Source organism: Misgurnus anguillicaudatus, unplaced genomic scaffold (assembly GCF_027580225.2).
Source record: "Misgurnus anguillicaudatus unplaced genomic scaffold, ASM2758022v2 HiC_scaffold_33, whole genome shotgun sequence".
Lineage (NCBI taxonomy): Eukaryota > Metazoa > Chordata > Actinopteri > Cypriniformes > Cobitidae > Misgurnus > Misgurnus anguillicaudatus.
The window spans coordinates 9,255,608-9,283,438 of NW_027395283.1; the positions used below are offsets into that span (position 1 = coordinate 9,255,608).

Genomic DNA, 27,831 nt, shown 5'->3' on the forward strand with positions numbered 1-27,831 from the left:
TAAGTAAAAAGTACTTTTGTACTTTTACTCAGGAAAAGTAAAAGTACACAATTTTTATGTAATTAGGTATTAAATCAATTTTAATATGCAATATAAAAGGAATACACAGTAAGATTCTATGCTTCAGAATGTAGTGAACATTTTTTAGTAAAGTAATTTTTCCCCCAAGCCAAACACTCTGATAAAGTACAGAGGGCTTGGAAATGTACTTAAAATACTTAAGTAGTGTCCACCTCTGAAGTTAATTGACTATCATCATCTACAATCCCAAAAAGTCGAGATGTCTTATTTTCTTCCCCGTGAGGTGTTATACTGTGTGACTTTTATTTTGAAGCGCGGCTGCGGCGGCCGCCATGTTTGTCTCTGGTTGCTGTGTTGGAGACGCGGCGCTTCAGCTTTAAACTTTCTGTTTTCAATTGATGAAATTCTTTATAATTATTAATATCCACCATATTTATCTGATGTATAACTCACAATAATGATTTAAAACTCTGCACCTCAGAAACAGCAAGGTAAGAGGTCGGGCATGGATTAAACTAATCGCATTAACTGTTAAATAATAATTGTGTTGAATGATGAACTCGTAGTGTGATGTTTCTTCGTGTTTTTGATATTTAGCTGTTAATTTTGCTTTGTATATTTGCCTGTAGAGAGAGATAACGAGATGAAGTACATCAAATTTTATTGAATGTGTTATAAGGGTTTTATATATCAAGCAGTGATTTGTGTTGTGAGGAATGGTAATTTGTTGACAGAGCTTGACATTATCTCTTGAGATTAATTAAAGACGCGTGACTTCATCAGCCGTCACCATGACAACCGCGGGGCTGCGCATCGGAGATCAGGTGGTGTTAGAGGAAGACTATGATGAAAACTACATTCCATCTGAGCAAGGTACACACACACACACACTACAATGAGCTAAAGTTTATTGTGAAGTTTACAGATTTTGTGTGAGTGTGTTTGTTTTAAATAATTTAAATGTCTAAACATTTATCTCCATGTCTCTCAGAGATCCACGAGTATGCTGTCGAGATCGGCATTGATCCCGAGCGAGAGCCAGAGCTGCTGTGGTTGGCCAGAGAGGGGATGGTAGCCCCACTGCCAGCTGAATGGAAACCCTGGTAACTACACACACATAAAGACGCACACAGACACACACACAAACAGACAGACGCACACACACATGGTTTTCGTTAAATAAGTTTTCTATGAATTTGTGAAGTGATTGAATGTTTGTGTGTTAGTCAGGACGTGACGGGTGAAGTGTACTACTTTAACTTCTCCACGGGTCAGTCCACCTGGGATCATCCCTGTGATGAGCAGTACCGTCAGCTGGTGATTCTGGAGAGGGAACGAGCCCAACAGGCCAGAACTCTTCCTGCCGCTTCCGGCCTCGGTACAGGAAAGAAAGACAAAGAGAAAAAGAAGAAAAAGGAAAAGAAAGACAAGAAAAAGGAGAAGAAAAAAGATCTGGAGAGTTTGAGAGCTCCGGTGGTGAGTCTCATCAAAGTCACCAAACCTCTCATCTCTCAAATACAAACCAGTTTTCTCTGACCGGTCAATTTTCAGGGATTTATATAAATATGTGTTTACTTGTTGACAGCTTACGGTGGTGAAATATGATGGAAACATCTTTTTATATTAGTTTTGTCATTCAGTATGAATATATTCATCTTAAAGATATATATAAACTAATGTGCAATAAAACATTGACAGAATTCACATTTAGAAGAAATAAGCGTTCGAAACTTACAGTCTGTCACTTCTGCCGATACCAATAATCAATGATTTTTGTGACATCACTTCAGCTTCAGGTTGTGAGGTAAACTAAACACTATTGACTATTTTAAAAGGCTAAGAGACCGCTCGTTGTGTCCTCGCCCTAACTTCCCTTCAGTTAAAATAACACATTAAACAGAGCAAGAATCTCATTTATAAAACTGTGTGTAGGATCCTTACTAATAGTGAACATGCACCCAAAAGCTAAAAATGGTGTATGCCAAAAAACGATTAAATTAGACTGATTGTTAACACCTTGCCAAAATCACAGCATGAATTAGTAGGCATGTTTTGTGTGTACGCCCCTTAATAAATAAGACACCAGCACATTTCAAAGCCACCTTACTGCATCAGTGGCCTTCTGTTGATTTTACTTTACCTGTCTGTCTCTTAGGTAATGTCTCTCTCTCTCTCTCTCTCTCTCTGTGTGTGTTAGTTGTCAGGTCCTTTGGCTCCTATCCGGGGTCTGTCTGATGGATCTCTCAGAGGATCTTTGGGCAGTCTTCAGCCTCTTAAAACATCTTTAGGGGTAACACAGTCTCAATCATGTGTGTTTAGTTTAGTTTTGTTAAGTCATACACAGACATTAATCCTGAGCGTGTGTATCAGGGTGTGCTGGTGAACTCCAGTGCTGTTGTGAGCTGTCAAGAGGAGAAAAGTGCTGATGAAGAGACAGAGGAAGAGGTGTGTCTATAAACACAAACCCATCATCACATACACTGCAAATAATGACTTTCATACTTAGTTTTTTTGAATATACACCTTGATTTAAGCATTTTTAGATATACTAAGTAAGAAAGTAATGATTTGCCGTGTTCCTTTTTTAATTTTATTTTTTTAATTATATATGAGACATGAGACACACAGACCGCCACAGAAACTCATCTATGTATGTGTGTGTGTTTATGTGTGCGCTTGTATGTGTGTAGAGGCTGCGGGACTCAGGTGGGCTTCTGCGTAACCTGCATCTGGATTTGGATGCTCTGGGAGGTCTTCAGTATGAGGTAAACATCAGAGCTCCTCACCTGCTTTTACCTCAGGTCTCCTTACATTGCTGGTGTTTGAGTGTTTGTTTTACACACACAAATAAATGAAGGTTGTGTTTATGTGTGTGTGTGTGTGTGTTACAGGACAGTGAGGTCAGTGAAACGGTTCCTCCTGAAGAAAGAACAGAACCTGAGCTACAAGACTTGGCTTTATCTAGAGACCACAGTCTAGACGCTCCTGTAGAGGTACGGTTAGCGTCTGTCTGTCTGTCTGTCTGTCTGTCTCACTAATAAACCTGATGTCATTCCTCTTACCTGTTTCTGTGCGTCTCTTGCTTAATTAATAATTGGGCTGTTTGTTTGAGGTGATGAATCTGCATGTCTCCTCACAACCCCTGTCTGTCTGTCTGTCTGTCTGTCTGTCTGTCTGTCTGTCTGTCTCTGACTTCATCCCTTCACTGTAAGGGCTCCTTGCGTGGATGTCACGTCCCCTCCGGACCTCCAGGGGGCAGCAGGGAGTACAGCAGTGTCTCTTCCTGCCCTCCGACCCCAGGTGCCGCTGTGTCCGGCGGTCGAGAGGACGAAATGAGTGACAGGAATGAAGGTGCACAAGAGGAGATGGAGTTGAAACGTGGAGATGAGGAAGAGAACGGCAAGAGCGATAGAGATGGAGAAGAGATCGAGGAACAGATAGAGCGATTCAGCAGTCCTGAGGATAATGAGAGAGATCAGGCAGAGGACAGATCAGATGAGAGAGATCAGATTGTGAAGAGATCAGACGATGAGAAACAACAGGGAGTAGATGAGAGGGAAAGATCATACAGTCAGAGCGATCAGACAGAAGAGAAGTCAGAGGTAGAGAAACATCAGAGAGAAGAAAGATTAGATGATGAACACAAACACACCGAAAATAAATGTGATAGTATGAGGAATGAGATCAGACATAGAAGAGAAGAGATGAATGAAAGTGAGAAAGAAGATGAGAAGAGTGTTTCCTCTGTGGAGGAGGAGTGTGGAGAGAGGGATGAAGAAGAACAGAGTGATACAGATGACTTCAGGAACACAGACGTGGACACATCAGAACACATGGAAGAGACTCACGAGGACACACATGTGCAGTGTTTAAACCATCAACCCACAGCAGACCTCAATGATTCCCCTCGTGAGACAGACAGCAAACATCTGAAGGGGTCACACAGAAGCTCAGGGATGAATTCTGAACGTGAAGAGATCGAACACCTCGAGGTCACGCGGCCCGAAACTCAAATGACAAACATTAAGTCAGATACACGGAAGTTTGTGCCTCAGTGGAATCCTGTGTCCAGTGAGGTAGGACTGAATGCCCCGCCCATGCCTGTAATGCCACGCCCACATGCTTAACCCCGCCCCTCCTGTGATTGTGTTGAGCTTGAATCACACCGACCAATAAACACACAGAACCTGGGATTTGTCTTTTGTTGGATCGGTGTGAAGCAGAGGATCTGATGCGTCTCTCTTATGCAACAAAAACAAACGGCAGAGATTATTAATTCAATTATTAATAATGATTTGTTAATATTCATGATGATTCTTAAAGGTGCAGTGTGTAATACTTAGAAGGATCTCTTGACATAAATGCAAAATATTATACAAAACTATATTATCAGGAGTGTATAAAGACCTTTCATAATGAACCGTTATGTTTTTATTATCTTAGAATGAGATGTTTTTATCTACATACACCGAGGGTCCCCTTACATGGAAGTCGCCATTTTGTGCCGCCATTTTTCTGCCCTTAACGGACAAACTTTTTTTACTAAATTGTCTCAGACGATGACATGTTTGTGCGGTGGCGGCTAACGTAGATTCTCTATGCATTTCAAAAGCAAGGGGTGAGCAGTGGACTGAGCCGTTTGTTGCAATTTGCAACCTCACCACTAGATGCTGCAAAAATATACACACTGCACCTTTAACAGTCAATTAAAAACTAGTTTAGGATATCATCGATTACATTTGCTCTGAATGTCTTATGCCCTCACAAACATTGACAAATCTAGTTTGACTAGTTGTTTGACTTTGTTACCTGGTGCATAGACTTCAATAATACTTTTTATAATGATATTACTTATCATATTATTATATTATTATATTATTATTATTTTTTTTTATTCTCACTACTACTGGTGCATCACATTAGAGTTTGTGAATCTGAGAAAGGTTATCAGACATTTTAATGTGCATCAGATGGTCTGCTGGTGTGCTGTAGTTCATCCATCCATCCATCTATTCATTCTATAGCAGAGCTAAAACTCCCAGCATCCTCTCTGGCTGTCATTTATAAACATGTGCTCACTAGGGCTGCCTTATAATTAGTCACGACTAATCATTTGTAGAATAAAAGTTTTTGTTTACATAATTATTATGCACAGTACACAAACAAATATTATGTATATATAAATACAAACACATTAAGGAAAAATATATTTATATTATCAAATATTGTATTTATATACAAATGTTTATACACATGCAAATATTTCTTTAAATATATACATGCATGTGTGTGCGTTTATTTGTACATTATAAATATAATTATTATACACATTACACACACATTTAATATGTAAACGAAAACTTTTATTCTGCAAAAACTTATGCAGCTCTAGTGCTCAGTGTTTGTTATCTGTGTGTTTGTTCTTTCTGTTGTGTTTGTGTAGCATGAATCAGTTGTAATGCTTTATTACACATCTTTATGTGTGTGTGATGTCATATTTTTGTCGTGACAGGAGTCTGAAGCTGGTGAACCTGTACAATCTCTCTCATCCACTGATGATGTGCAGGTATGATCTCATTAACACACACAACACACACACACACAAACAAACACACACGACAGTGTATACGCATGTTTAAGTGTTTTGTCTCTTAGGGCTCAGTCACACCAAAAGCGCTTTAAACGCTTGCAAACGCAAGGCGCGACGCACTGCCTTTTTTAAAAAAGAGCAGTGCAGCGCGGCTTTTCATATTGCTAAGCAACCACCGAGTCAGCTGTCTTGTCAATCAAATATTGAAGCGTGAGCGCTGTTTTGCTGTTAACTGTCATATTAGCAGAAACTTTAAAAAGAGGGCGCTTGCTCTGACCTTGTTTGAGGATAAGAGGAGCACAAACACGCAGGAGAGAATGAGCGAGTGGAGTCCGGTTCTTCAAAGCAACTGTAAACTTTCCTCGCCACAACGTAAGGCCCGCCTCTCCCCTCATTCGATTGGACAATGGAAGACGCGAATGACGTCAGGCGCTCCTCCGCTCTCTCAGCGCTCCTTCAAAAACGCGTGCGCGGCAGGCGGCAGAAAACCGCAAGGCGCTCGGCGCGCATAAACAGCGCGCAAACGCGCCCTGCCCATAGAATATCATTCAAAAAAGGCGCCTGCAACTGCCATAAACGCTTTTGGTGTGACTGAGCCCTAACAGCGCATTCACACGGGGCGTAAGCGTTAACGCTTAACGGAAGGCTTGTCTGAAGCGTGGCCAACAGCCAATCACAGTGGCCGCTACACATGCTCCATTCTTCCATAAACGTAATTGGCTGGCTCTGCCTAGGTTATTTGCATAAGGCGATCTGATTGGCTGACGCACGCGTTGCCGCTTGAAAAGTTGAGAAATGTTCAACTTCTGCCGCGAGCAACGGCAGTGACGCGGCGCCGACGGATCCACAATTCAGTTCGGCAACGCATGACATCACCCATTAAAAGTGAATGGGAAGCGTTAACGCTGACGCCCCGTGTGAATGCGCCGTTACTCTTTCTTCTGTGTGTCATCAGAGAGGATTTGTGTCCAAGTTCTCAGAGAATGTGTTTGATCTGCTGGAGTTGTCACCTGCAATGGTGAGATCTGTTACATAAACTTGACAATGATGAGTTGTGTTATTATACAGTAACACATGTGACAAGTGGACAACACACACAGATGACAAATATTAGTTTGCCTATATCTTATATAACCTATATCTTTATATGAACTTTATGAGTTTGACCTGATTGATTTACATTTTTTTATGAATTAATCTTTTACCTTTAATGACATCACTAACCAGTCTGTGTGTTTTGTTTGTTTTTAGGAGAGTAAGGATATAGAGAGGGTCTCTAAAGATGCAAACAGGTACAGATCACACACACAAACATAAGGATCAGCTTCATAATACAACAACAACAACAGGGATTTACATATTCTTTAAAGTTATTAAGACAAGTATTGATGGTGATGATGAAGATGATAATGTTTTTGATGATGATAATTCCAGTGACATGTTTGTGTTTCTCATCACACAAGGTGTCTGTTGGATGACGTTACATCTGCTCAGATCCCTCATTCTCCAGACAACATCAGCAAGAGACCCACGACCGCTCATGACCGCAGTGACATCAGCGCCCATCGTGAAGGAGACGAGACGGACCAGAGAGAGAGTGATGAGAGCGAGCAGACGAAAGGAGAGCGACAGGACACTGACAGACAGACAGCTCTGGAGGAGAACAGTGATGAAGAGGAGAACAGTGATGAAGAGGAGGAGAGAGACAGACAGATGCAGGAAGACAGGAGACGACTGATGGAGGAGAAGGACAGGAGACTGCAGCTCCTGCGAGATACTCTGATGGAGGAGGAGAAAGAGGAGGAGCGGAGGATGAAGGAGGAGAGCGCTGAGCAGCTCAGGTGAGTTGTGTGTCTGTGACATTCTCTCAGAGATGATGTGAAGAAACAATCATTCACTCGCTGACTTCATCTGTCTCAGATTACTGAAGGAGCGGCTACTGAAAGAGAGACGAGAAGAGGAAGAGAAGTTAACACACACAACGCACACACAACTTAAACAACTCAGGTATACACACAGACACACACATATATGTATACAGTATATATATAAATGTCTTACTGGTTTGTTTTTGTGCAGGGATGAGAGTGAGGTGAAACTCAGAGAGCTGCGTTCAGAGCTGGAGGCTGAGCGTGATAGGGTGGAGACTGAAAACAGGCGGAGTCTGGACCATCTGAGGGCGGAGTCAGAGGAGGGGCTTAGAGCAGAGAAGAAACGACTGCAGGAGAAGAAGGAGGAGCAACTGTCCTCCATCAGACTAGAGGTGTGTGTATCAGTGTGTGTGTGCATGTGTGTATCAGTGTGTGTGTGCATGTGTGTATCAGTGTGTGTGTGCATGTGTGTCTCTATCTGTGTGTGTAACATTGTGTGTTGTGTTTTTTAGGCTAAACTGAGTGACAGACAGAAAGATTTGAGGAGTCCACGACCAGAAAAACCTTTAGCAGAGTACCAGAGAGAGGTACACACACATACACTCAGTCACAGAGACAAACGCACACAAACACAATTATGTTCTTAATGAGTCAAAGTGTATTTGTGTGTGTTTGTGTTTCAGCTTACAGATGTTCTTCAGGAAGTTCGAGAGGAAGTTGAGAGAGATCACAGGAGAAAACTAGAACAACTGAAAGAGAAACATCAACATGAGCTACAGAACCTCAGAGAGACACACCTGGAGCAGGTATACACACGCGCACACACACACACACACACACACACACACACACACACACACACACACACACACACACACACACACACACACAAATGAACACTTTATATGGTGTGATATGCTGGAGCCTCATTTGACTCTTAAGGTCTAGGACACACTGCACGATTTAATCACAGATGTAAGGAGAGTTTAAAGCAATTTTAACAGCGGTGTGTGTGTGTGTGTGTGTGTGTGTGTGTGTGTGTGTGTGTGTGTGTGTGTGTGTGTGTGTGTGTGTGTGTGTGTGTGTGTGTGTGTGTGTTTACAGGAGAACAGAGAGAGGGAGCGTCTGCTGAATTGTCTTCAGGAGGAGAGAGACGATCTGATCTCTAAACACACAACACAACTACACAAACTGCAGAATATGCTGGACACACAGCTACAGGAGACACACAAAACACATTCACAGAAGGTCAGCATGCAGTACACACACACAACTATACAATAATCTCACAACTACTACATTATTATAGACAAGAGTCAATCCTAATGGTTGTGTGTCTGTGTGTGTGTGTGTGTGTGTGTGTGTGTGTGCAGGAGTCAGTGTTACATGATTTGATAAAGAAACTGGAGCTACAAACCAAAGAGATTCAATCACAAGAGGCTGAACTTCAAGCAAAAGTGTGTGAGATGATTTATTTCTCTTCAAGAGTTTATAGTACACAGCTTTAATGACATTTATAAAGAAAAGAGTTCATGAATAACATAAGCTTTCAGTTTGTCTATTATATTTTATATATATATATATATATTATAACCCTGCGAACCAATTCATTTACTTTCAGGAATCAGTGTTAAGAAAGAAGAGACAACAACTGTGTGAGGAAGATGATGACATTCAGAGAGAAGTACAGGTGTGTGTGTGCGTGTGTGCGCGTGTGTGCATGCGTGCATGTGTGTGTATTTCTCTTATGGGAACTAAACAAAGTAACATTAAATGAAACACTTTGTATGTAGTGTTTGTACATGGATCATGTGCGTCTTCATTTATAGAAATAATGAAATGTTAATGTTAGTATGAAAGATGTTTGTGTGTCTCTCTTCAGTCTCTCCCTCGACTGATGAAGGAGAATCAGGAGCTTCATGATGAGCTGCAGAGAGAGAGAGCAGAGAGAGAGCGAGCGAGATGTACGATGATGGAGGAGAGAGAGCAATTAGAGAAGAGACTGATAGACCTGCAAGAGAGATGTCAACAACTCACCTGTAGAGTCAGGTACAACACACACACACACACACACACACACACACACACACACACACACACACACACACACACACACACACACACACACACACACACACACACACACACACACAAGCATACAAGGACATGTGTGTAGTTATGTGTGTGGGTGGTTCTCCAGATTTAGAAAGTGTCCAGCTGTCCATCAGAATTTTTTTTTAAAAGTTTAAGGTCTCTAAACTTACTATAAGCATTATTTTTAGAGGATTTAAAAAATATTTCCTATAGAATTATTTACATTTTTAAGATTAACATTATCAAAAATGATCATTACCGCAACATGATATTACATTAAATATATGCATTTACAATCTCATGATTCGGTGATGAGAACTACAAAGTTGTCTAGGTACTATGACAAACAAAATTTCAACTTTTATCTGGAGAGAAAAAATAAGAAGTGCTTACCTGGTAGCCATCTTGAGTGTCACAGTCAATTATTTCCCTTCCAATTTTTTTTAAATGTTAGTTCATTGAGGGCTTAAACAATGATTGGAAAGTGTTTCTGAGGATGAGAAAATCTTTCTTGGACACATTTATATTCCTTATTATTGTCTCTACATTTACCAATGATCACCAAATACCACATGTTTCTTTACTGTAAATGTTTATAGGTAACATGCAAGATTTTTATTTTTTAGATTTTTTAAATATTTCCGTGTCAAAGAACCCAAATCCAGTCATGGACACATTGCAATAATGAAAATTTTCCCCTTAAATGTGAAACAAAATTGGTTTGTATGATGTCATTTGAAATCATGTACAAAATAGTATGTGAAGAGATGTTTGTAACTTTATGCTTCTTATTTAAATAGCATTTACTCTTGACACCTCATCTAATTTCGTGAGAATCACCAGTGTGCACTGCAGTTATTATACATGCATAGATATTGTGTATGTGTGTAGTTATTGTGTGTTTGTGTGTGTGTGTACAGTGAACTGGAAGAGATGAATGCAGCTTCCAGGATGAAAGATGGAGAAGAAGAGAAAGAGAAGAAGAAGATGAAGAAGAAGAAGAAGAGTGAGAATCATCTACGTCTGGAGGATCTGGAAGCGTCGGCTTGTTCAGGAGAGAGTGACATCAGTGTAGATGGGTGTGTGCCACATAATGTGTGTGTGTGTGTTTGTGTTGAGTTTGTGTGTTGTATTTATATCTCTCTCTCTCTCTGTCAGTGTGAGGCAGTACATGTGGAATGAGAGCGTCTCTCTCTTGCGGGCGCGTCAGTTTCTGGAGAAGCAGGGCACTCTTGTGTCAGACAGACAGGCAGCGCTACAGGCAGCTCACAGCAGTCTGAAGGACCCCATGACTGAAAGCTCCGCCCAACAGCTCTACCAGAACCTGCAGCAGGTCTGTGTTTGTGTCTCTCTCATCATTCACTAACTAACACTCATCATGACATCACACATTCATCTAACTAGTTGTTTTATGACTAGTCTGTCTGCTCTGTGTGTTTGTCTGTAGGAGGTGAAGGATCTGTCTGAGTTGAGAGAGACACTTCAGAAAGGTCAAACTTTACTAAAAGAAAAAGAGGAAAAATTAAATCTCTTGGAAACATCACTAACTGAAGAGGTACAACACACACACACACACACAAACACACACAAACATTTATACACGCTGCTTTTTATTCACATCCAGTCATATAATGTGACTTAAATAAAGAAGAAACACACGTCAGTAATCAGATGGCCTATACTGATCACTGAACAGTGTGTATGGAGTGATTGCTCATTGTGTGTATGTGTCAGGTGTCAGGTGAGGATGGCGAGAGGTCAGCTGATCGAAAAGTGACATTTGATGTGACTGAGTCAGAGATGAGCAGTGTGTATGGACACGAGGGAACAGGTGAGACATTTACTGACACACAACTCACCTGTACAGATTTACCTCTCAGATTATTTCATCTCAAACTGATCTCAAGTCAACATCATGTGTATCTATGAACAAACCCATCGGTGAATGATTACAGAATCTACTCATAAAGTATAAAAGATCTGGAGCTGTGATGCTTTACACTTTCAGTTCAGATACAGACCTTACAAACACAATAATAACATGAGTGTGTGTGTGTGTGTGTGTGTGTGTGTGTCAGTTCCTGTAAAGGTGCAGCAATTGGCTGATTCTCTACAGCTGATCTCAGGACAGTTAAACTCAGTTTTGGGTGCTTTAGGGTCACTCACACAAAAGCCCAACCCGCCCTCTTTGATCTCCCCTCAACTCCAACCTCGCTCCTCGTGGGCGTGGCCTATAAACTCCTCCCCCTCACTTTTACAACACAGACCAACAGACATGATGCACACGACCTGGTCCAGCCTGAACACAGGTAACACAAACACACAATCATCATCTATCACAATCACCTGCAGTATGACATGAACACATCTCTGTTTCCATAGAAACCAGCAGAGCTCATATGACGAACTCAAGGTGAGGAGAAACACTTTAACTGCATTTCTTATATTAAAACTCTCATCTCTCTGAAACACTGATCATTAAACATGATCTTCTCATGACGCTTCATTTAAACTCTGATTCTGCAGTCTGTCATCTCTGCGTCCATCAGCAGAGGTCGAAGGTCATCGTTTGCAGGGTCTCATTGACGGAAATAAACGTTGGCTGGAGGCCCAGAGGAAAAACCGCAACATGTATCCTTACACAAACATCAGTAACAAACAAACACGTGTCATATTGTCATATTGTATTCCTCAATGTTCTTCTTCTTCTTGTGTGGTTTTCCTGAGCATCACAGTCCTCTGTTCCCAAATCTCAGAAATACATCCAGTGGATTATTGCAGCTCAGCCTCGATGACAACAACCAGATTAAAGTTCATCGATACTGAAGACTGACTGCTCTTGTGGATTGATGAAGTTTTTCATAAGCAGAACAATTCTGCTGTTTTCAGTGTGCAAATCTCATTTGTATAATATTTTTATAAGCACTTTTAATAAATTGTATTTTAGGTAAAACTGCGTGTTTCTTACAGCAATGAGTTTCATGAATGAAGTTGTTTTTTATCTGAAATTGGGACTCCCTTCATAGAGAAAATCAAGTTTTTAATGTTGTTTTTAAAGTGTTTTTAATCTGCTTTAAGATAAAGCATGTGCAAACTCATCATTCAACACCATGGCTAGGAATTTTCTTTATAACATTTTAGTTTTCATTAAAATATTTTAAATGCACTTTGCTGCAATTGATTGTCCCTTAAGATAAGTGTCCATATCAGGCCATTAAAGGGGACATATTATAAAAATCAGACTTTATGTTTAAGTACTATAATTGAGTCTCCAGTGCTTCTATCAACCTAGAAAATGTGAAAAAGATCAACCCAGTAAAACCATTCTCTCCAAACATGTGAAAAATAGATCATTGAAATTTGCCTCCCCTTGTGATGTCAGAAGGGGATCTTATTATAATAATACCGCCCCTTAATCTGCACTATCCAACCACAACCCTGCCATTTAGTGCAGCGAGAGAAAAATAATTGACAGCACAATTTAGTTACAATTTCATCAAATAATCATTATGGTGATCAGTGTTTGCATTATTATCAGCGTCATTTGCATTTTAAAGGACACACCCAAAAACAGCACATATTTGCTCACACCTACAAAGTGTCAATTTAACATGTTTTAATAAATTATCTGTGGGATACTTTGAGCTAAAACTTCACATATGTACTCTGGAGACACCAAAGATTTATTTGACTTCTTGTGAAAAAAGTCATGTGAAATCTCCCCTTTAATGGTTTCACTGGTTTAAACTATAGTTTAGCGTGACATGAAAACGACAGTAAAAAGTTTTTATTTATTAATCATTCCATCTGTACATTGTAAAAACATAATTTGTAAGACAGTGCAAATATTCTCATCAGAATCCTCGTTAGATGAAAGCAGCTCGGCTCGGATTTACTGTCAGAAGCACGACGTCCAAAACCACGACACAGAAGCCATAGAAGAATAAACTACCATTACAAAAATCCAGTGACATTTGCAGGGCGGGACTGGAGAGCCACATGGTTACATTAACCGTTACCATGGCAATGAGAGGAGGAGCACTGGCAGTTTGATTGGCACATTCACTGTCCTATCAGCATTAGCTCCTGTAGGAGACTCCTCCCCTACCGTCTCAGACTGGCAGTAAAAAGATGCTCACGTCTCATTTGTAATTTAACCAGAACATCTGTCCATCAGAACACAAAGATTTTGTCTCTTTGAACCGTATCCAGGTCATCATCCATAGTAAGCAGAACCTAACACAGACAGACAGACGTTTAATGTAACGCTTTAATTTCATTTGGTTTGTTCAGGTTGAACTGTGAACTCACCAGGAAGGATCCAAACATGGCGATTGATGACAAGAAGTGCCAAATATCATGATCATCAAAGAAGGAGAGCAGGATACACTCACGATTGTGTTCACGAGACTCAGCCGGAGTTTTCTGGTGACACAGTTTGATTCAGATCAGTGTGAATGAATGTATGCAGGTAATATATATATATATATTAAAGTTGTGTTATATTGTGTAGTACGTGTCTTTAACCTCCTAAGACCTGAGATTTGGTTTGTCTTTTTTTTCAGATTTCTTCCAGCTATTTTGGGGTTAGGAGGAAGAACCAATAAATATAATAACCAAATATTTTTTCTTTGAACATGAAGCAGTAAGTGTGCACGGTTCCAGTTACACACAATTAAGTGTTATGGTGCAAACAACAAAAAAATGTGATGTCCACGTATGTGAACATCCAGGTCTTAGGAGGTTAAATAATATTACAATATAGCTCAACAACAAATCAATATTGGCTTTTGCTACTACATAAAAATATTAGGAACACAATTTTTATCACACAATTCTGTCATCTTTAAATGAGAAGATTTCCTGTCTGACACGTAAACTGAGGTCTCTGTATTTTAGCACAACTAGATCACTTTATTGTCCATTTAGTAGAGCAATTCATATCAATATCTTTCTTTTATTATAAGTGCAATATAATAAACCTGCATGATATTAAATCACACTGTAAAAGAAACTGTCTATTTTACATCATGCAGCTTGTATAGAGTCCAAACGATACATATATTAGGAAGTAAAAAAGTCAGATAATGACACATCGGACGATGTTAGGGTTATTTATTATAGTATAGTACACATGTATCACAGTATATTATACTACAGTACTGTACACATAATACATTATATACATTAACAGAATATACTGTATATAAATAAATGCAATGCAATGATCACTCACAAATGTGCTGATCAAACAATTATAATAATCTAATATAAGCAAACAATTGAACAATAAACTTTATTATCCAAAATGAATCATTAGCAGTTTTAAGGGACGACATTAACGTTATATTGGACTTATGGAGTCATTGTTTATTAACTATGTACTTCACAAATTAGCTCGGGATTTATGTGTAATGTACTGCACAACGTTTTTCTATCAGTCCTGACTTTAGACTTTTATTAAACTAAATTTTTTTTTCTGTTTCATTTTGCGAGCGTGTGAAAGATGTGCAAGCTTATTTAATCAACTGCTCATAAAATATCTAAGAAAGCAAATACTTAATCATTTACAAGCATTTCTGTGTTCTGTAAAAAAAACCTGTTCATATCGGCTGCATATCTGCAGCTTATACGCTGATACAGATATATCTGCGAAAGGCTCATAAAATCTGCAAAACATTAAATCGGTCGTGCTCTATTGTACACTGATCACATGAGTAAAGAGAGAGTTCGAGTCTTACCTGCCACGTACTGAGACCTTGAAAGAAGAAGAAGAGAGCGAATCCCCAAACCACAGCCGTGAAGAGAATACACACCACAGCCAGACACTGAATTCTCTCACCACTGCGCAACTACACAACACAACAACAAAAAACACAACAACTGAATCACAATGATGAGGTATAGATGAGAGTCACTGATGATGTCACTGTGAGAGGAGGCGTACCTTCATAATGATGTAAAAGGCACAATACAGCAACAGGTTACAGATTGCAATGGCCAAAAGATATGAGGCAAAGTCATTGGGTCGTTTGATGAGACCGTATGCCGCACTGTAAACACACACACACACACACACACACACACACACACAGGTCACTGGTGCGTTCATGTATGATTCAGAGAAAGAGAGAGATAAGATGATAGACTTACAGGGACCAGTTCACAATGTTTCCCATCACCAGCAGAACCATTCGATCCTAAAGACACACAGAGACACACAGAAACACATGAGAGAGAGTCACAACTACAACTGTGTGTGTGTGTGTGTGTGTGTGTGTGTTTGTGTTTGTACTCACAATGTACATGGGTCCACTGCACTGTCGAATACAATCTGTGTAAATCACATGAAAGATCCTGCGCATGGTCCCAGAGTCTGAAACAAACACACACAGTTCAAACCACTAGCGTGTCCAATAGATCATACATGTGTGTGTGTGTGTGTGTGTGTTTGTGTGTGTGTCTTACCCAGTCTCCAGCGGCCCATGTAGTACAGTTGTGTACTCAGCAGCAGTGTAGCCAGTATGTGTATGACAGAGAAAATAATCCAGAACACCGAGTTACCTTTACCAAACACCTGACACACACAATACATGACAACATGACAATAAGATACAGCTGGTGATCTGATCACAGGTGAATGTTTTTGTATGTGATCAGTTAAATCAGAGGTGTTATAGGTGATCATCACATGAGATGAATGTTTAATACGAGCGTTGTGTGTTTGATTTCTCACCACTCCCAACACAGAGAAGAAGATGACGGCAGCCAGACAGGCGTACGCCGAGTATGCGCTAGCGTTGATGTCCGGGTGTCTCTTCTGATAGAGCTTTAACATACACAATCCAGCTATCATATACATGAACGATGTGTCTGAAACACACACACACACATTAGATATAACACAACATCAGTGTCAAACACTGACACACATGAACACTAAACTGTGCTCACCGAACTGAAAGTTAGTGTAATTTGGGCAGACATGGTAGCAGGCGCTGAGCAACCCCTCCATCATCAGCGCCGTTCCCATCGCGTAATACAAACCAAAGTGTTTAGGAATACCACATTCCTGAAATAAACACACACACACATGTTACAGATCTTCTTATGTCAGTAAAGGTGTGTGTTTGTGAAGCTTTGTGTGTTCTCACCAGTGCTGTGGTGTCTTTACGATCGAGGGCTCGACTATGAAGGATGTCTCTCTGAAGAACAATGAGTAAGAAGAGCAGACCCAGTAACACGTAACCCAGATTACTCAGGATGTTATTGAAGGAACTGCACACACACATGAGCGCTACATTAGTTAGTTATCCACTAGTTTACTTTTAATCTCTAATGATAATTAAACACACAAACCTGAGCGCGCCAAGAGGGTGTGCACACAGGAAATTGTAATAACAGATGTCTTGGTTTCCCGTGACGTTAACAACCTATCAGAACACACATCAGTCATCGTAACGTTGAAGAAAGACAAAACAAACGATAACTGACGTCATCCACGTACCGTCTGATAGGTGATGACCAGCTGAATGACCGGAAGAGCATAAAACACTGCGATTGTAGAAATGTTCCTATAGAGAACAAACACACATCACTTACTAAAGTTACTCAAGGTTTAGCTGGTTAGCATAGTCAACATGACTTAACTTTATACCGTCTTTATTCATAGCAGGCCATTTAAAAGTCTGACAAAACTGTTTTTATGTATTGTAATCAGTGTTGGGGAAAGTTACTTTAAATGTAATGCATTACAATATTAACTTACTCACAAAAAAGCAACTAATTGTGTTAATAAGTTAGTTTTCATGGAAAGTAATGCTTACGTTGCTTTTTAGTTACTTTTGCAGTAATTTTTCTTAGCTGAGGCTTGATCTCTTTCAGGCCTTGCAGGTGTTTTTATGACTGAAAAGTTCTACATTCAGAAATTGCAAAAACACAAAAAAGTCGAGCTCTGGCCTGCCATCTCAGTTTATGACTCAAACTGTTCCCATACAGGCGTGTAAGCATAGAGTGCATAATGTGACTACGTTTAGTTTAATTCAGTACATCATTTTTTAAATTAAATTAATTAAACTAAAAAAGTAACTTGCATTACTTTTTTGAAAAAGTAACTGAAATATTAATGTGTACATTTAAAAAGTAATGTGTTACTTTACTTGTTACTTTAGAAAATTAATATTAAGTAATGCACGTTACTTGTAATGCGTTACTTTACTCATTACTTGTAATGCGTTACTTTACTCGTTACTTCGGAAAAGTAATATTACGTAATGCTCGTTACTTGTAATGCGTTACTTTACTTATTACTTGTAATGCGTTACTTTACTCGTTACTTATTATTATGTAATGCACATTACTTGTAATGCGTTACTTTACTCGTTACTTATTATTACGTAATGCACATTACTTGTAATGCGTTACTTTACTCAAAAGTAATATTATTACGTAATGCACGTTCCTTGTAATGCGTTACTTTACTCATTACTTGTAATGCGTTACTTTACTTGTTACTTATTATTACGTAATGCACGTTACTTGTAATGCGTTACTTTAGTTGTTACTTCAGAAAAGTAATATTATTACGTAATGCACGTTACTTGTAATGTGTTACTTTACTCATTACTTGTAATGCGTTACTTTACTCGTTACTTATTATTACGTAATGCACATTACTTGTAATGCGTTACTTTACTCATTACTTGTAATGCGTTACTTTACTCGTTACTTATTATTACGTAATGCACGTTACTTGTAATGTGTTACTTTACTCGTTACTTCAGAAAAGTAATATTATTGCGTAATGTACATTACTTGTAATGCGTTACTTTACTCATTACTTGTAATGCGTTACTTTAGTCGTTACTTCAGAAAAGTAATATTATTACGTAATGCACGTTACTTGTAATGCGTTACTTTACTCATTACTTGTAATGCGTTACTTTACTCGTTACTTATTATTACGTAATGCACGTTACTTGTAATGTGTTACTTTACTCGTTACTTCAGAAAAGTAATATTATTGCGTAATGTACATTACTTGTAATGCGTTACTTTACTCATTACTTGTAATGCGTTACTTTAGTCGTTACTTCAGAAAAGTAATATTATTACGTAATGCACGTTACTTGTAATGCGTTACTTTACTCATTACTTGTAATGCGTTACTTTACTCGTTACTTATTATTACGTAATGCACTTTACTTGTAATGCGTTACTTTACTTATTACTTGTAATGCGTTACTTTACTCGTTACTTCAGAAAAGTAATATTATTGCGTAATGTACGTTACTTGTAATGCATTACTTTACTCATTACTTGTAATGCGTTACTTTAGTCGTTACTTCAGATCCATATTGATGTATTGTTATACCCCTAGTAATAGCACTAGCTCTTCGTCGGTGATCATATGTATGTAATGCAGTGAGAGAGGTTCGTCTTGCGACCAAAAACCTAACATTACGATAGTTTTCTGACAGTGTCTGACAGATCAATGCACAGATTAATAAATGTCATCATTATAAAGTCTACGTGCTCATCAGACTCAAGTTTAAACACTATAATGATCTTATCCCAGGCTTTATGTCGTAGGACAGTCTTTTAGGACATTAATGTTGAGTGGTCAGATTGTCTAGAAGGTGTGGTTGAGATGAATGAGTGTGATAGCTGTCAGATGTTTCTCACTCACCAGAAGTAGATCTGATATTTCTTGCTGAGGATGCGTTTGTCTTTGCGAGCGAGATCCGACACACACAGGAACTTCTGTGATTAGAAAACAAAATAAGAAGTCAGTTTAAACCTCGCTTTGAGCTCTTTCTTTCTTCTTTGTACCGACTGATTCCCACCTTCGTACGGACGATGTTTTTATCCGAGTCGATGTCGGCCAGCGTGTCATAATCGTCCTCTTCGACCGAACTCAAAGACTCCTGACGACTGCGAGCGACGCTCTCTAACAAACGATCTGCGTGTGAAACACATAAATCATTGACACTTACTGAACGGTTAGTGATTGTGACGACAGAAACTCCTTTTACAGAGGTTAACATCATCATCATCACTGAATTATTCATGAGATCATCTGTAATCAGCATAAACCGTAACACGGTTACTTTACTTTTCTCGCTTCAGCTGCTGAAAACAAACTCTTAATATATCATTACTCAAGATTACTCAATAACATTAATTTCATGGGGCATCAGACCAATGATTGAGATGTTTGATTCTGTGGGGATTTTACAAGGGCGTGCTGATTGGCTGATTTATAAAGTGGGCGCGTCACCAATGCGGATGGCTACATGATGTGCTGTGATTGATCTGCGTTTAAAAGTCTCCAATCCTGTGACAAAAATAAACCATTTAAAGAGCAGAGGAGAGAGAGGACAGGACAAACATCTGACAATACAAACACTGAATACTGCTGTGTACCTGTTTGTGTGTGTGTGTGTGTGTGTTTGTGTACCTGTGTATCCGTAGTTTCCATCAGTTGAACTGTTTGTGACGGCCTCAGAGCTCAATGTGCTGCCATTATCAGCTGAAGAGAGAGAGATAGAGAGAGATAGACATTTACACACAGAGTCCTCACTACGTCACGCCCCTTACGCTATTGTTTCTGTCTCTTGTTCACACAGAATGTGATGGCAATGTTACTACTATAGGTCCTCTTTACAGGAGAGATCTCAGATCATTTACTGGACATGTTTGTGTTCACACAGAAGACTCTTTGACTATTTTACAGATATTTTCTGTGCCCAAAGTGTTGTGTGAATGGGGTTAGAGGTTCAAACAAATCTAATGATTAGTAATCATTAATCTTCACATTCATGTACTCACCAAATGAGCCGTATTCATAGGGTGACACAGGAGCCTTTCCTAAAACACACACAGAGTCAAATCAATGAGAAAAGTGTTGATCTTAAAGCTGAAGTATAGTCCAGTTTTTACACAGATGTGATGGTCCAAGTACAGTGTGTATGCTGCAGAAGATTGTCAGCGTACTGAAGAGTTTTTCAAACCTCGTGTACATCATACTTACACGGTTGAACATTCACGTACACATAAAAGACAAACTATACTCTTGACTTTACTCTGATTATTTACAGGAGTGTTAATACAATTCGTATTATTAACCTTCATAGATAACATGCATGTTTCTACAGTCTTCAGAGGTCAAACCACACACACGCGCACGCACACATTATTATATATTATTATTACAATAAATTATAAATGGTTAAAGAGTTAGGCTTGCACCTTGGCACCTTACACACACACACATGCATTAAACACATACACAAACTTTGAGTGACAGCACACAGATAAATCAGTGTTGTGTGTTAGTAAGACACACACGCATACACATACACTCGCACACCTCTTACCCAAGAGAGATGCTGTAGATATAGATGCAGAAAAAACAAGAGGATGAAAGAGAACATTTTATCATTAAAACAGACACTTTAACTAACACACATTCATACAGAGTACAACACACACAAACACGTACACACAAACACACACACCTGTCTCTGCAGGAGAGGCGTCACCTGGCTGCAGAAGCCCCTCCCTCTTCTTGTTCATCCTGTAGAGAGAGACATGATTCTCATTTACCTCACATCACTAACATACAACAGTGACATCACACACACACACATGCACACACACACACGCACGCACGCACACACACACACACACACACGCACACACGCACACACACACACTTACCTCTTATTCTCCACACAAGCCACTAGAAATGTGATCAGATATAAGGAGAGGAAGATTCCCAGACAGAAGAGCATTCCCATAACATACACCTCAGCTACAGGGACACAGAAAATACATACATGAATGAACAGATGAATAACTGAACAGATAAATGAATGAACAGGTGAATAAGTTAATGAATGAACAGGTGAATAAGTAAATTAAAAGATGAACGAGTGAATGAACAGATGAATAAATTATCAAACAGATGAATGAGTGAATGAATGAACAGGTGAATAAGTGAATGAACAGATGAATGAGTGAACGAATGAACAAATGAATGAACAGACGAAGGAATGAATGAATGAATGAACAGCTGAATAAGTGAATGAACAGATTAATAAATGAACAGATGAATAAATGAATGAACAGAGTAATGAACAGATGAATGAATGAATAAATGAATGAACAGATGAATAAATGAATGAATTAATGAATGAACAGATGAAGAAATGAATGAACATATGAATGAACAAATGAACAAATTAATAAATGAATGAACAGATGAATGAACAGATGAATGAATGAACGGTGTAGATCTCACAGTTAATGGCAGGAGATACGATCACATCCAGAGTTTTACTTCGATTTCCAGCATCAAACAGCTCATCTGAAACACAAACACACATTCAGACACACAGTAAAGTCACGCTGTAATGCGTTCTGATTGGCCTGATGATGGTGCGCTCTGATTGGTCTAACCGGGTGAGAGCGGATAAAATCTCAGCGGTCCTCCACACGCCTCATCTTCAGTCTTCACCACCACAACCACATAAAAACTGTTACTGGGAAAATCTTTCCTCTGCAAAGAGACACAAGACTCACATCACACATACTGGACTGACATATCAATGTATACTTGTGTGTGTGTGTGTCTGTGTGTGTGTGTGTGTGTGTCTGTGTGTGTTTGTGTGTTACCTGCACTGTGATGGCACCTGTGGTGGTCATCGTCTGATACATCCCAATAAATGCCACATTATTATCTAAATCATAAACTGGACACTGAAAAAACAAAGAGAAAGACAGATATGAGCACGTGTACGTGTGTGTGTGTGTGTGTGTGTGTGTGTGTGTGTTTCTTACCTGGATGTCCTGTATAGACATTACTGAACATGGGAAGTTCTTCTGTGAATTCACCTTCACAATCACTGTGTCCATACCCTCAGGAAACACATACTTTAAAAACTAAACACAAACACACAATCATTACACTCCAGAACTGCAGTAATACACTGATTTCTAAGCTCATGTGTGTGTGTTTGTGTACCTGAGGTTGAGATGGTGTCGCATTAAAGCTGAATTTCTTGTCTGTCCTGTAAACATACAGAGAAAACAAAGTTTCAGTGATCAGAGACGCACAATGCATAACTCTCTGATGTTTACTACACTACTAAAACAACTAAACATTTCTCTAAATCATAACTGACAGGTTGTTCATTTTCAACACAATGTTTCATTGTTCATGGATCAGTTTTTTCCAGGATGCAATAAAATAAAAGTTGTTGAGATTGATGACACTCAATGTTTTGTTAGTACAGAAGTGAAGTTATTGCGTCTGTCTATCAGATTGACGTGTGATCCTGTCAAAGGTCTATATAGCACTACTAAACCTGACTGGTAAGATAAGACATAATATATTATGAGTAACTCACTGCAGAATGAAGCTGTCTACACGACTGACTCGCAGCTGATAATGAACTGATGTACTGGAGAGAGTCGACACGTCCACATAGAAGAACTGCATCTCTGATACGGCTTTAGTAGGCGGCTGACACAGCGTACGGCCCACCTGAGTGTATTGATATTTCCTCTGATACCTGAAGAGATGACACATCATCATACATTAACTTACATACTATTATATCACAGGACGGGTGAATGCTTGATTCTGATTGGCTGAAAATTTTTTCATGGGTGTTTTTCTATAAGTGCACACCTGACCTGACAAATGTTTTAACTCTTTTTTTTTTTTTTTAAGTTGCCAGCCTGCGCCAGCAGTTTTTTTATGATTTTCACAAAATTGAATGCTTTCCAGAAAATGTTCTTCTTTAAATATATAAACATACAATATATCAAATAAAAAACAGACCCTCTGCTTTCAAACAAAATGGGAAAGAAAAGTTTCATCCTATCTTCATTTGTTTTCTTTTTATCACCTCTCAAATATTGGTAGGTTTCTTTAAAAATACAAATTTTTGATCAAAAAGCTGAAATAATTGTATTTTTGTAAAGGATTTTTGTTAGAGATCAGATTCAGAGCGATGAATGAAACATACATAGAGTTATTACTGTTTTTGGATCAGTGGATTCTTTAGTGTTTTATAAGTTGAGTAAGAGTGACACCTAGTGGATAATAGCAGAAAAATGGGTTGTCATAAAAATTCTTCATTGGCAGGCAAAGAGTTAAAATAACTACCAGAGTGATGTTTGTGGTAATCATGGTATAAGAGGAAAAAATTACTACTATTCTTGAATTATTTGAAAATAATTCACACCCGCGGTGTAACTCCGATTTAGGGCTATTAAACATGACTAATCATTTACAGAATAAAAGTTTTTGTTTAAATTATATATATATATATATATATATATATATATATATATATATATATATATATATATATATATATATATGTGTGTGTGTACAATAATTATGTGTGTGTATATATATATATATATATGTATATATATATATACACACACACACACACACACACACACACACATGCATGTATATATTTAAGAAATATTTATATATGTATATACGTTTTTATATTTACATATAATTTATATTATAAATACTTAATATATTAATATATTTTTTCCTAAAAATATAAAATATTTACATGCATGTGTGTGTATTTATATATACAGAATTATTACACACGTATGATGGAAACAAACACTTTTATTCTGCAATCGATTAGTTGCGATTAATCGTTATGCTGCGTTCAGACCAGCCACGGCGTCTGGAACTCTCGCGGCGCAAATGAGGCGTTTAGCTTCTAGTTTGCGAGAATTGAGTGTTGCCGCGGCAAAAGCATGAGTTGAAAAACTTGAACTTGCACCGCGTTAACCAATCAGGAGCTTGCTCTAGTAGTGAAGTGATTACAGAAAGCGAGCGGAGTCGCAGAAGCCCCTCTTATGACGCGAATTTCTGCATGAATCTCTTGATGACTAGAATTTTGCGTCTTTTACGTGCAAAGAAGCAAGTAAACTCAAAATGTTCAAGCGGCAAACTAGCCGCGGTAGACGCAAATTTGATGCCTCAAACGTGGCTGGTGTGAACCCACAACTATACAGCCCTACTCTGCTTCGTGTTGTGCCACATTACCATCTTGGGTGTGCTTTTTTTAAAAAACTCAACAGCCCGTTGTCAATTATTCTTTATTTATTATATATCTATGTTTTACACCTGTGATCAGTTATGAGACACGGTAACTTTGACTCCTCTCTATATACAGAAGTCTACAGTCTTTTACAAAATAAACCCTGAAGTCAAGAGAAAATGTAAATACTTTGTATTAAAGTGGACATATGATGAAAATCTGACTTCATGTTTAAGTGCTATAATTGGGTCCCCAGTGCTTCTATCAACCTAAAAAATGTGATAAAGATCAACACAGTAACTTAGTTTTGGTAAACCATTCTCTGCAAGCATGTGAAGAAAAAAGGCATTGAAATGTGGCTGTGATGTCAGAAGGGGACCCTATTATAATAAAACTGCCCCTTAATCTGCACTATCCAACCACGGCACTGCCAAAATTGACAGCGCAGCTAAGTTTCAATGTCAACAAACCACCATTATGGTGATCAGTGTTTGCATTATCAGCTCATTTTCATTTTAAAGGACATACAAATATGGATAATTTTTGTTCACACCTACAAAGTGGCAATTTTAACATCTTATAATAAATTATCTATATGAGCTAAAACTTCACATATGTACTCTGGAGACACCAAAGATGTATTTGACATCTTAAAAACGTCTTGTGAAATGTCTCCTTTAAAACACAAGCAGCACATTTCCTGTCACATTATAAAATAGAGAAGTGAAAGTGACAGTTCAGTTAGTTTCATGAGAAAAACACCAAATGTTCAGGTGAAGGGGTCAAAGTTCACCCATCGTATCTGAGTCCAAATAAAACTTGGATCATCAGACACACCCTTAACTACAGGTGTGGTCAGGATTATGGGACACGTTACGTGGCATCAGGTGTACTCACAAGCCTCTGAGAATGAGAGGAACCTGAAACGACAGAACCGCCTGTTTCTGACGGACCACGAACAGGACGGGACTTTGAGTGCTCTCAGACACCAACTCCACCGAAACCCGCACGCCCTCCGTCTGAGATAAACACACAGACACAGACAGTTAATAGAGATGTTGTGATGAACGTAATAAAGATTATGTGAATGAAGGTTCTGGTGCCTTGTTTCTGGACACGGTGTGGTTGTACGAGTAGATGGTCTGGTTGTCACTGGCGACGGTGTCGCTGTACGTCACATCAAACTGAGCGTCTTTATGGATGACCACATTTGTGCTGTCTGCTCCTCCTGGACACCAGCAGCACATCAGCATTAGGACGAGCCAACCAGGAGCGGACCGGACCCGGACCGAACCACAACACACCTGCAGCATCCTGGATCCTTCATCAGCCTGACAACACAACCAGAAACCCTCAAGACATCATTACAATTATGAGATTTAACATTAACTGCTGCTATCTCAATACAGTACACACTTGATCATCTGCATGATTCATGACATTATTCATTTATAATAAGTGTTCATCATATTAGATTAATTTTATTTACACACCAGCTGCTTCATTTACATAAAAAGCTCATTTAGTGATAGAAAGGGCGAAATACACCACCCCAAAATGTTCAATGCATATGTGTATACTCTATCTCTCTATATATACATGTATATATAATATAATCTATATGTGTATATTCTTCATACTCAGAGACATTATTATTATTATTATTATTATAGATGTATGTAAACAGACAGACAGACAAATGAACACTGACCGAATCTTCCGCTGACTTCTCATCCGCTGTACACGCGACAGATCTGACACAAACACATAATAACACAAACTCACAAAAACTCAATCTGATTTAGATTTAAACTCAAACCGGAGTCGTTCTCCTCTCTCTCTCTCTTTCTCTCGCGCTGTGCTCTGTTGTTGATACGGAAAGCCGTGTGCCCGTGACGTCATCGCGCACGCGTCATGTCATGTGACTGTCATTTGCTTGCCACGTCACGTTTGCGTTCCATACGTAAACAAGCACATTTATATTCACATTACACAGCAATTTCCACAAATGTGCTTTAAAAAGTTTAAAGCTCCATCACTGAAATGTGTTTATACGAGCACGAGGACAAAGAGAGATTAACAAAACAAATCCTAAACGATAGTCGAGGCGATACTTGATTGAGAAACTATACACAGAATATCTGTTCATTTAAGTTATCCATCTGTCAAAATCAACCTGTGCAGGGTTTAACCCCAGCATCTCAATTAATCATGATAGCCAGTAACTTTAACTTACCTGACAGGGAGTTCACAACACACGAACTCGAGTCAGTTGTATTATACAAGTTCATTAAACATTCAACCTTCTGACGGATAACGCTAACATTTTGCCTAATTTTTGACTTAAAAAATTCTAAAAACCTTGCAGTTATTATGTGAAATGTCAAGATTGCCATCTTTTCACCAGCAGGTGGCGCCATATTTAGGTGATTCGAGCGCTTCGAACAGTGAATCATTCATTGGTTCAATTGATTCAAAGCTTCGTTTCTCCCATCATTACTATACTTGCATAACACAGCAACACCACACTGAGAGGCTTTCAAACCCTACACATAATATTTATACTTTTCATAATTATAGTGCAGATTAATTCTTGAGTTAGTGAAGTCTGTGCCATAAACTAACAACAAGCAAGAAAATGTTACATATAAATGTAACTTATTATCATAGGCTAGTGTTTATGTTAAATATACTATATTATATTATTTATATGACATATTAATTATTATAGGCTTGGTTTCACAGACAGGCCTTTGATTAAGCCAGGATTAGTTAAATCAGGCTATTTTAAGTAGGTTTAATATGATAAACCATTACTGATATTACATGTATTATATGACACTGATATTATACTTGTTAGTTCACGGTGCATTCGTTCATGTTAACAGTTACAACGCTCGGGTAGGTATAGCTAAAGCCATGACTAGGCCTTAGTTAAAGTAAGACATAAATGATGTGTATCTTGAGACAAAATAATGGCACTGGCTTATTTTAAGATCTGTCAGTGTAAGTTATTTTCATTTAAGACAACTCAAATATGTTTTAGTTTAGGACTAACCTTAAACCCTGCCTGTGAAACCAAGGGTTGATTTTCTATGGGGCGGTTTCCCGGACCAGGGGGGTATTGCACAAAAGTAGAATTAAGAAAGCCAGGATAACAGAATAG

General features: G+C 38.7%; 2 protein-coding genes across 11 annotated transcripts; one reads left to right on the top strand and one right to left on the bottom strand.

Annotated features, from left to right (window-relative positions):
* Positions 1-323: 323 nt before the first annotated feature.
* On the top strand, positions 324-12,605 carry LOC141363248 (uncharacterized). Of its 5 annotated transcripts, XM_073865841.1 has the most exons (29): positions 325-512; positions 777-894; positions 1,013-1,124; positions 1,248-1,497; positions 2,219-2,311; positions 2,392-2,466; positions 2,712-2,786; positions 2,913-3,014; positions 3,234-4,097; positions 5,534-5,587; positions 6,567-6,629; positions 6,863-6,903; positions 7,075-7,452; positions 7,532-7,618; positions 7,691-7,874; positions 7,995-8,069; positions 8,166-8,288; positions 8,587-8,730; positions 8,856-8,939; positions 9,104-9,172; positions 9,365-9,531; positions 10,497-10,655; positions 10,735-10,909; positions 11,024-11,131; positions 11,311-11,407; positions 11,655-11,885; positions 11,959-11,989; positions 12,103-12,207; positions 12,312-12,600. In XM_073865841.1, exons 2-29 carry the CDS (start codon positions 813-815, stop codon positions 12,400-12,402), a joined length of 4,119 nt encoding a protein of 1,372 aa, XP_073721942.1. In that variant the 5' UTR covers positions 325-512; positions 777-812; the 3' UTR covers positions 12,403-12,600. The 5 variants fall into 5 exon arrangements, with proteins under 5 accessions (XP_073721941.1, XP_073721940.1, XP_073721939.1 ...); XM_073865840.1 differs by having other exon boundaries at positions 324-512; positions 805-894; positions 7,532-7,874; positions 12,312-12,605; XM_073865839.1 differs by having other exon boundaries at positions 324-512; positions 756-894; positions 7,532-7,874; positions 12,312-12,604.
* Positions 12,606-13,348: 743 nt separating this feature from the next.
* LOC129437198 (SID1 transmembrane family member 2) lies at positions 13,349-27,044 on the bottom strand. Of its 6 annotated transcripts, XM_073865844.1 has the most exons (30): positions 26,902-27,044; positions 26,377-26,419; positions 25,769-25,996; positions 25,563-25,684; positions 22,989-23,153; positions 22,604-22,649; positions 22,420-22,521; positions 22,255-22,338; positions 22,039-22,138; positions 21,881-21,946; positions 21,298-21,391; positions 21,096-21,154; positions 20,955-20,966; positions 20,407-20,445; positions 20,036-20,107; positions 19,856-19,912; positions 19,422-19,537; positions 19,265-19,338; positions 17,084-17,150; positions 16,936-17,009; positions 16,731-16,854; positions 16,531-16,648; positions 16,313-16,449; positions 16,045-16,153; positions 15,876-15,952; positions 15,730-15,776; positions 15,524-15,629; positions 15,318-15,428; positions 13,888-14,001; positions 13,349-13,812 (listed from the first exon to the last, which is right to left on the bottom strand). In XM_073865844.1, the coding sequence occupies exons 3-30, from the start codon at positions 25,976-25,978 to the stop codon at positions 13,750-13,752; spliced, it is 2,565 nt and encodes an 854-aa protein (XP_073721945.1). In that variant the 5' UTR covers positions 25,979-25,996; positions 26,377-26,419; positions 26,902-27,044; the 3' UTR covers positions 13,349-13,749. The 6 variants fall into 6 exon arrangements, with proteins under 6 accessions (XP_073721945.1, XP_073721944.1, XP_055051338.2 ...); XM_073865843.1 differs by lacking the exon at positions 26,902-27,044 and having other exon boundaries at positions 25,769-26,017; positions 26,377-26,555; XM_055195363.2 differs by lacking the exon at positions 26,902-27,044 and having other exon boundaries at positions 26,377-26,554.
* Positions 27,045-27,831: the final 787 nt, after the last annotated feature.